The sequence below is a fragment of the Trichomycterus rosablanca genome, chromosome 9 (genome assembly GCF_030014385.1).
Source record: "Trichomycterus rosablanca isolate fTriRos1 chromosome 9, fTriRos1.hap1, whole genome shotgun sequence".
NCBI lineage: Eukaryota > Metazoa > Chordata > Actinopteri > Siluriformes > Trichomycteridae > Trichomycterus > Trichomycterus rosablanca.
In genome coordinates, this window is record NC_085996.1 from 23,190,839 (window position 1) to 23,201,251 (window position 10,413).

Sequence of the window (10,413 nt, forward strand, 5' to 3'; positions counted from 1 at the left end):
ACTTTCAGCACAGAAGAAGTAAAGCGTTGAGTTTAGGGAAATGTTGAGTTTGAGGAAATGTGGAGTTTAAGGGAAACGTTGAGTTTAAAAGAAAAGTTGAGTTTAAGTGAATCGTTCAGTTTAAGGGAATCGTTGAGTTTAAAGGAAATGTGGAGTTCAAGGGAAACATTGAGTTTAAGGGAAATGTTAAGATTAAAGGAAATGTTGAGTTCAAGGTAAACGCTAAGTTCAAGCAAAACATTGAGTTTAAAGAAAATGTTGAGTTTAAAGGAAACGTTGAGTTCAGGGGAAAGGTTCAGCTTAAGGGAACATTGTGTTTGAGGGAAATGTTGAGTTCAAGGGAAACATTGAGTTTAAAGAAAGCTCAAGGGAAACATTGTGTTTGAGGGAAATGTTGAGTTTAAGGGAAACATTGAGCTTAAAGGAAACGTTGAGTTTAAGGGAAACGTTGCATTTAAGGGAAACGTTGAGTTTAAGGGAAATGCTGAGTTTAAGGGAAATGTTAAGTGAAGCATTTTAAACGTTTAAACAGTTAAAAACTGTTATGGAGAAATGTGCCTGTCAAGTCAAGAACTGAAATGTTAGGAAAGGTGCAGGGTTCTTTTGTGACCTCTTAATTGAGGGGTTGATGCGTTCCTGGTGAAATTTTGGTTGGCTGGCCATTTCTGTGTATGTTCAACACTGTTCAAAGTTTTCTCCATTTGTGTATAATGCCTTTCACTGTGGTTCACTGCAGTCCCAGAGCCTTAGCACTGGATGTGTGATCAACACTGTTCAAAGTTTTCTCCATTTGTGTATAATGCCTTTCACTGTGGTTCACTGCAGTCCCAGAGCCTTAGCACTGGATGTGTGATCCTTTTTGAACTGGTATATTTCAATGACTCATTGAAATTGGTTTTTGAATTTTAGAATTTAGAACATGGCATTATGTGCTGCTTTTTCAGACCTTCTAGCCTGCTTCACTTTGCCAGACAGACTCTATTTAAGTGATGTTTAAAAACAACAGGGCTGGCAATAATCATGCCTGGTTGTGGCGAAACTGAACCCTAATTTGCTTAACTGGTTGATTTTGGGGCAGGGGTATTTTTTACGTAGCCAGGCAGGGCTGAACATAATTTTTTCTTTAATAAATACATTTCTCATTTTATGTGTAACTGGGATATCTTAGTCTAATGTTGAATGTCGTTTCATGATCTGAAACATATGGGTGTAAAATATGCAGAAAAAGAAGAAATTGGTCAGGCAATTACTTTTCACAGCACTATACTATAATATCTTTCATCAGTAGGGCAAGATGAAGTGTTTCTGTGCCAACGAAACATTAGCCAAGAAGTAACCCAACTGGACGGTCAGAGTTCTGATTGGTGGTGCACTCGGGCATCACGTGTTATGGGTCATGGGCGAGACTAAAGCCCCGCTGTCCGTGGGTGACGTTAGGGCCGGCCCTCTCCTTGCTCCCTTTTGTTAAACCATCAAACATAAGCACCTTCTCAGCTCCCAAGGGCTTCAGAAGAGAGCAAATACTTCTTCGTATTCTGCCCAGAATCACAAGAAATCATGTCCAGGTCTTTTTACGTTGACTCTCTGATCGTCAAGGACACGGCGAGAACGGAGCATACGGCGCAGGACTTCTTTATCCCTATCAGCATGCACACCCCAGGTGTGATGGGTGTCCCCGCGCCCGTGTGTCCATCCCGGAAAAGCGGCACCTTTTGCGTATGTCCGCTGTGTGTCGCCTCACATGTGCACTCTCCCCGGGCTGGCCTGCCGCTCCTGAAGGCTCCAGGATTCCCAAGCGCAGATGCATCATACTGCCAACGACTTACTCAGCAACACAACTCCGCACTGGCGCATCCGGGGCATGCTGTCTGCACACCCCCCACCTACAGCGTCACTGACCCGCGGAGGTACCACTGTCTGTCCATAGGTAAGGGAGGATAGGCGCATTACATGACACGCATGCAGCAAACTTCCAGACATAACTGACATTAGTGTGCACATACAGCTTATGCAACTTTTATTTCTGAATAGATAACGCATGTGTGCGCATAAAAAGTGCACTTGTCAAATATACACAATATGTTTTTTTATTGTATTTTTATTCATGTAAAATGTTACTCTTGCCAAAATGATACTTTAGAAACAGTTTTTTTTATATATCTTCTTTATTATACTGTATTCTTAATGTGGGCTACAATGTGAATACTTAATTGAAAAATAGCCCCGAGTGTTTTGGTTTGACATAAGAAAATCTCAATAAAAGAAGAAATTATTCTATCCACATTATTTGTAATGTATCCACTTACCACTACAAATATTTCTATACTAAATTCAGTTTTAAATGATTGGTTGTAAAGAAGGTTTACTTGATGTGTTTAATTTATAAATAAAAAATAAATCACATCAAACCAATTGTTGCATTTAAAAAATGTGTGCACATTTGACATTAGTAAATTAAAAGAAACATTTGAGTTTACTACAGATGCAATAGATGGAGGCAAGGCAAATTATGTTTTTCGTTTGTTTTGTTTAGTTTGTTTTGTTGGGGTGGGCTGTTTTGTTGAAAGACCGAATTAAAAGTGCATTCACATAGTCCAACAAAAACAAAAATCTATATTTAAATTGAATAAATTATATATATATATATATATATATATATATATATATATATATATATATATATATATACAATCATTTTACTTTACATTTTTTTACCTGCAGGTGCGTCAGACAACGGTCACGGTCACAACGGCAAGCGCATGCGCACGGCCTTCACTAGCACACAGCTCCTGGAACTTGAGCGTGAGTTCTCCTCCAACATGTACCTGTCGCGCCTGCGCAGGATCGAGATCGCCACCTACCTCAACTTGTCAGAGAAACAGGTGAAGATCTGGTTCCAGAACCGGCGCGTCAAACACAAGAAGGAGGGCAAAGGGTCGCAGCGGAGTTTGCACTCGGGCTGCAAGTGTTCTGGAAGCCATGCACCCTACCCACGATCAGAGGATGAGGAATCCCTGTCTCCAGCCTCAACCATGGAGGAAAAAGATCTTTAGACCGCTTAACAGCAAGAGAGACTAATACATTCTTAATGATCACGATATAGAACTGTAACTAGCACTTAGTCTTCCGAAATTCGGTGTTTTCAGAAGACAGTACATAGATGTAGTGGTTGTTCACTATCCTCTCTTAAAACGTACAGCAAGTGTAAGACTCCCCAGTGTGATGTAAATACCCAATTTGTTAAAATAATTCTCACAGTATTAGTGTCCATCTGGACTTATGGTCTGCATTCAACAGTGAGGAGCTGTTTGGGTTTACTACAATAGTGCTGCTTTTTTTGTGTATATTCCATGTGTGAAACAACCTGACAGTCCTTCAATCCATAGATGTAATACATTTTTATTCCATTTGCGCAGTCTATTGCGCGCTGTAAATAGTCAGTGGGGTTTTAAGCCTGTGTTGTATGAATGAAAAGTTGTGATTATTTTGTTTACACGGATGTTAATAATAAGCAAAATGTGTATTTATTTAAATAAAACACAGGTATGTGCAGTTGCGCACGACCCAATTTGTACATGTGTTCATGAGCCTTGTTTCTCAGTTTTATACACATTACACTATGGCCAAAAGTATTGCTGGACTTGCTGGATATTCTATTTCAAGAACAAATGGTTGTGACGTCCTTTTGATACAATAGAATTGCTTCTCACAAGACTTTGAAGTATATCTGCGAGAATTTGTGCTTTATCAGTCAAAAGAGCATTTATATGGCTGAGGTCAGAGCTCTGTGCAGGGAACTGGATTTTGCTTTGTGCACAGGGGAACATGCTGGTCATGCTGAAACTGAATACAGTTCAGTTGCAAGCAATCAAGTTCCCTTATATAATTGATTTATTACACCTGTTGGCAATTATTGTGGCTGAAACACAAGAATTCAATAATTACACGGGGTGTTCCAATATTTTTGTCCATATAGTGTAGATCACGCTCATATTATTATAATATTATTATAATCCTAAACTTACTGATATAGTGAAGCAATTGCGTGGCATCCCGTCCAGTAACCCAAATCAACACTTGAGGACAACAGCTCATATACATCCTCATATTTCTGTTAAGATCTTTTTAATAGCAAGCTCTTGACAAAGAACGAGACTATAGTAAGCCTAAGCTTAGATGCGCTTTAGTTAAGGAGATTTTGCAGTTTGTGACCATTATTTGTTGATTACTTGTCCTGTCTGGGATCAAAACAAAAAACACCTATTTAAATGCAGAACACGTATCGAACACTTTAAGAAAAAGCACACACAGTCTCTCAACCATTCATTATGCTTCGACATACAAATGTCGGGTATTTTCCAGTTTCTCATATTGTGACCAATATAAATAGCGTATTTTCAGTGTATTATAACATTCAATTAGACCAAAAATAGGAAAGGTGCTGAATATTTAAGCATCCTTTTAGGATAAATATTGTGTAATTGTACAGGCCTATGTACATTTTAAGTGAACAAAATAAATAAGCTTCTCAAATGATTGCACAGTTCTTACAAGTTTAAAGATTTTATAAACTAAGTTTAATTTTAAAAAGTGCACCCAAGTATACTACCCTTTAGGTAAATAACATTAATCACTAAAAAACTATAGTTCAAATATTAAATTAATAATGTTTCATCCGAAACAATCATAAAACATAAAAGCTCACCAAAAGTGGGTTAATAAACAGCAAGTTAACATAATATAAATATAATATACAATTAATATAATATAAATATAATATAAAAATATGCATAGTCACAAATTATGTCTAAATAAAAGGTAAATATGGATTTCTAAGTCTTTAGAAGGTTTATTTGATATATGTGTGGGTTTAGTCTGAATAATCATTTAAATCTTATGCCTTTCTACAGATTTCCCAGTCCTAATGGCTCACCATAGGTTTAAACAGTTCCTGTTTTAAGAACACAAAAGGCTTGTAAAAGTTTCTTTCTCAGAATCCAGGTGATAGTGTGTATAATAGAGACTGATCTCTGAGCCCCCCTCTTTATGTGCTTTTCAGTCCAGCGTTGTCCCTCGTGTTAAGTTAATCCAAAAGGAGTTTAATTACGGTTTCTGTCCCACGTTGGGGTCGTTTATGTAGCAATTCCTTCAAAACCACGGAGGGGGAGAAAAGGGCTATGAAGAGTTGGCCAAAGGCTTTGACAGGTTAGATTGTCCTGCCAGGAACTCGCCTTTAGCCGACGGACCCCCGACAGAGCGCCCAGCTCCGGGTCTTTTCACCATGGCTTCCACTGGGAAAGCGAGCAAGAGAGAACGATTTAGTCACTGTTTCATTAAGCCCTATTGGAACCTTTCAGCTCGGCCTAAATTGAAGGGGACACGCTGAAAAAAAACAGGTGGGGGGATTACGCGGGAGGGACGAGATAGCAAATTAGTGAACGCTTAATTTAACTCGCTTTGCGTCAGAGTTTGGGATAGATTCCTAATTGAGAGGGGAAGCAGGTGAAGTTGCAGTCCCACGCAGGTCTTTTCAGAGCCACAATCAATAGACTCCTTTTACGTCCCGCTGACGATCATATATTATAGAGGGAAAGCCACCTAATGAATATATATTGAATTTCCTATTAATCGAATTAGACGTCACCCCTTGCAGGTGTGAGAGTAAAAGACCACGGTACTGTTTGAACGGTCCGACAATGGAAGTTTTTAATGCCAATCTGTGAATGTATGTCCGTTATTTTAAACACTGCAAAAATACGCAATTATCTAATCTAACTAATCAGCAAGAATGCATTATTATTATTATTATTATTATTATTATTATTATTATTACTACTATTACTACTATTACTACTATTACTTTTCCCGTGTATGCCTGGGTATTTAAAAATGGCCTCTTTATTTTTTATCACTTATAGGTTACTGAAATGAACTGCACTCGTTCAAACCTTTAAAAGCAAATGAAAACTAAAAAGGTCATAAATTGTATATAATTTGATGTCATGGCGTTTCAGTTCATTTGCAGCGTGGGTCAAGGTTTGCTCAAGTTTTGAGACCAAATATTACAGAAGATCAAATTATTGGTCATAATTGGTGTGTTCAATTTTTATTCCCTGTACTTAACCGCAGTTGCATTTTTTTCAGTCTAGCAGTCAAATGCAAATGAAGGCCAAAGAGATCACACTAAATTTGTACAATGTAATTTGATGTCATGGCATTTTAGTTTATTTACAGCATGGGGCAAAGCTTGAGTACTTGTTGTCTAGGAGATCAAGTATTACAGAAATGCAACTTATCAATCACAACACTTTCTATTGTGTGCACTTTTTGCATAACAAAAAAGAATTAGGGGTCGTTTTCAAACGACTGCAGCTGCTTTTAAGTTACTTTTTAGGGCCATAAACATTTATTTATCTTATTGTTCATATTATTTATATTATTCATTGGCATATTTACATATTCATATTATTCTTATTATTCTTATTATTATTATTCCTTCCCTATTAAAGATATGCTTTTTAGGGTTATTTGGGCCACATGAAACAGTTTATAACAGTTGTAAGTTCTAAACGCAAAAGAATGGCTTCTAATGAGGACACGTGTCTCACGAGTGTTGAGTAGGGTGATTTAATTTAGTGGGAATTTGGTCAGTGCACAATATGGGTTGAGCGCTTTTGTGGGACGCTGCAGAATGACAGGCTTTTCTCCTGTCTGACGGGTGACAGCTTTTCAGTACTTACAGCCTCTTTGTAATGTGCCCACTAAATTAGATTATCAAGGGTGGGCTAAAAGTGGATTATAATGTACAGTCCTTCCAAAAAGAGAATAAACATGAATGGGATCATATATTGCAATAATATTAATACCCAATATATTAACTCAATCCTGACTTAACAGCCCTAAAATGGCAAAATCATTGGGTAAAATAAAATGTTTTTTATAACGTTTTTTATAAAGTCATAATCTCGTTTTTATTTAGTAATGTATCAGCTTTAAATAGAAACACAATCTTTATTGGCTGAATAACATGAACAAAATATGCATCTAGAAGCGTAAACAAATAAATGTTCATAAAAAATCAGTGCGATAACAAAGTATTCAGACACCACAAAGTAATTACATTGGTGCACTGACGGCAATTACAGATAAAACTAATAAGCTATTTGCAGCATATTCTTTAATGACCAAAAGTCACAATGGTCGCTCCTGTGAACTCACAATTATATAATAATGAATAATATTTACGTCTAAATGTAAGTCACATTGGCTAGACAGCAAACACATTTACCTGGAGCTGTTTAGTCTTTATGCTTAAGGTTGTTTGACTTGTTAAAATGCTTATAAGCTTACATCTCTGTGTTGATTAGAATAAATTCTTCTCTAATATATTTTGTCATGAAACATCAATTACATGCAACAAATTTTGACTTACCTTTAAACTCTCTTAGCTTTAAACTTGCAGACAGTTCAACCAGTTGTATTGACAGGTACGTTTGCTACTTAAAGCATAAAATCTGCTCAACTTTTTTTAAGTGCTGCATTAATATTAATGCATTACTGGTACATTTACATATATAACATTTTATAGTAGCTGTATTATTCTTACCTATTGCTGAGATTTTTAACATACAAAAAGTTTATACATAAAAAATAATATGATGCCAAGAAGTTTCCTAACGATAAAAATAATCTCAACACATTGTATTAACTATAGTACTCCTAAATAAAATTGAATGTTTTTAAATATATATTTTAGGAGAACCATTACAAGTGGTTCGAAACAATGATTAAGAGTTAAACCACTTCAGAATAACATTTGTGATTCAAAAGATTATCTGATTCAGCAGAATTGTCACCATGGCTCATCAAACGGAAAAACATTTCACCTGAATTAAAAAACCTTGTAGCCTTTCTAGTGGTCAATGAACATTTGGGGTGGCACAATGAGTCTGCAGCTGTTCACTGGACTGGGTTTGGGTCCCTTTTTTCTTTTATATGTGCAGTATTGTGACTTTCTTTCATTGCAAAAACTTTCCAGAATATGGGTTGACTACACTGAACACGGTGTTTAAGTAAATGTAAATAACTGACACCTTTTGATCGAATGGCACCCTGTTCAGGATACATAAGATAAGCAAACAAATGATTCAATTAACGGATAAACAAATACATTATTGAGTGAATAAATTAATAAACAAATCAAAAATTGAATTTATGAATGAATGAATTAATTTATTTATTGTTTGATTGATTGATTTATGGATAACTTAAATAACCGAAAGTTTGTATTAAATATTTGCAGTTACCCACTTGTACCCACTTGTAATAACAGACCCAAATGTAAGATTCATTAGACCAGGCAATGATTACATGATTACATGAATGAACAGGTCTATAGACGTTTCTAAAGTGTATTCGCATGGGCTTTAACTCATTTAAATATTGCACATTATGAATTAGAGTCAGTAAACCTGACTATGAAGGCAAAAAGTAAACTTGTTGTTTTAACCAGGAAACCCTTATGAAAAAAGTGTACAGAGGACAAACTGTTTAACGTGCCATGCAGCAGCGGCCTTGCCCAGAAGAGCAAATATTAAATGCACTTTAGCCAAACTGGCGCAATTAACAATCCGTCCATCATGCACGCTGACAGCCACGTGACCGCTGCAGGAACACAGCGCTGCGCCTCAGATTGCGGCCCTCAGGTGTGTACACACAGCGGCACACACCTGCCTGAGTCAGAGTGCTTTCTCCGGCAGGGACATGGACACAGTGGATGGGTATCATAATGGAGATTTTGAGTCTCAGCACCCGAACAGTGTGGATCATGAGCCGCCGGCCTGTCGATATTCACAGGTACCGTATCCAGAATCATACAGTAACGCAGAGCTCACCTGTCAGGAGAAAGACTTTGCACCCTACGAGCTGCCATCGTGTCAGCATGCGAACTCCCCAAAGTATCAAAGGATGGAAGACCACCTGGCTGATGGGTACCATTTGAGGAGAGACGAGACTGCGCCTCACATGGCCTTTGCGTGGATGAGAGCCTCAAGATCTCAAACCTGCCAGACACCAGGTAGGAAACTCCTCGAGCAGTCGAGCTTCATGCCAAGCAAGTTCTTTCTGCACCAGTGTTTCTCAGCTATGGAAAACTCCATCCTCTGCATAAACTTGTAAAACGTGTAACTCTGTATATTGACAGTTGACTTAGCCACACAGAAGATGTTTTAGCAAACTTCACTGCTGAAATGTGTTTAATAATTACAACGTGTTAATTTGACACGACAAAACTTTATTTGGTACTGTATGTGACACCAAAACAGTTAAATGCTCAATTAGAAACTCTAGATTTAATAAAAATTAGGTAAAGATGTGTAGTTTGCAGTAATTTAAAGTACTATGTAAATTAAAAAGATATATATTGAAATAAATGAATAAAAAATAAATACATTATGACATGCTAAAAGAACAGTACAAGGAAAAATGGAATTTGTAATTTTCAATCTGCAGTGAAGGTGCCCAGTGTCTGTCTATATTAATACTCTCTTGCCAGACTCTAAGATGCACATTAATTTATTTATTCATTAATTGTCTGTTGAACCCCTTTTTATCCTGGTCAAGTTCGAGATGGGTCTGATTCATTGGGCAAAAGACAGGAGACACCTCAGAGAGGTCGCAAGTCTATCACAGGGCAGACACATACACACAATCACACACACACACACACACACACGCACTTAGGGCAATTTTATGGCTCCAGTTGCATGTCTTTAAAGTTGTGGGAGGAAACCAGAGCGCATAGAGGAAACCCCAGACACTGAAAGAATCCTAGCTGCCTAGGCGGGAAATCAAACCCAGGCCCTTCTTGCTGTAAGACAACAGTGTTACCCACTGCACCACTGTGCTGCCCCAAGATGCTTATTGTAATATTTAATTTTACAGATTCAGCATCATATGTAATTGTTCTGTTAAAAAGCAAGTGCTTAGGAAAGATAAGCTATAATTTTTTCTGTTCTTTAAAAAAGCTGGTCAAAAGTTTGTTAGGTTCATACTTTGGTAAAATAATCAAAGAGATGTCAGATGTCCTAAAATGAAAATGTCTTATGAATATTACTTGCTGTTTAAAAGAGCATGTACCCTGCAGGTGGTTTTCTCTGTGATGACCTGGATGAGCAGAAGCGGAGCCGCACAGCATACAGCAGGTCACAGCTGCTGGAGTTGGAGAAAGAGTTTCTCTTCAACAGATACATCTCTAGGCCACGGAGGTATGAACTGGCCACTAGCCTTAACCTCACTGAGCGCCACATTAAAATCTGGTTTCAAAACAGGCGTATGAAGTGGAAAAAGGAGGAGGCGAAAAAACACAGAGGCTCCCATTGCCAAGAGCTCCAGGTAGAAGGGGTCAACACATAA

The 10,413-nt window shown here is 37.5% G+C and overlaps 2 protein-coding genes across 2 annotated transcripts; both read left to right on the forward strand.

The window, feature by feature from the left end:
* The first annotated feature begins 1,528 nt into the window (after positions 1-1,528).
* On the forward strand, positions 1,529-3,546 carry gsx2 (GS homeobox 2). The gene is made up of 2 exons (XM_063001266.1): positions 1,529-1,927; positions 2,722-3,546. Exons 1-2 carry the CDS (start codon positions 1,558-1,560, stop codon positions 3,051-3,053), a joined length of 702 nt encoding a protein of 233 aa, XP_062857336.1. The 5' UTR covers positions 1,529-1,557; the 3' UTR covers positions 3,054-3,546.
* A 5,217-nt stretch (positions 3,547-8,763) lies between these two features.
* LOC134320854 (pancreas/duodenum homeobox protein 1-like) lies at positions 8,764-10,413 on the forward strand. Its single transcript, XM_063002487.1, has 2 exons — positions 8,764-9,076; positions 10,145-10,413. The coding sequence occupies exons 1-2, from the start codon at positions 8,764-8,766 to the stop codon at positions 10,411-10,413; spliced, it is 582 nt and encodes a 193-aa protein (XP_062858557.1).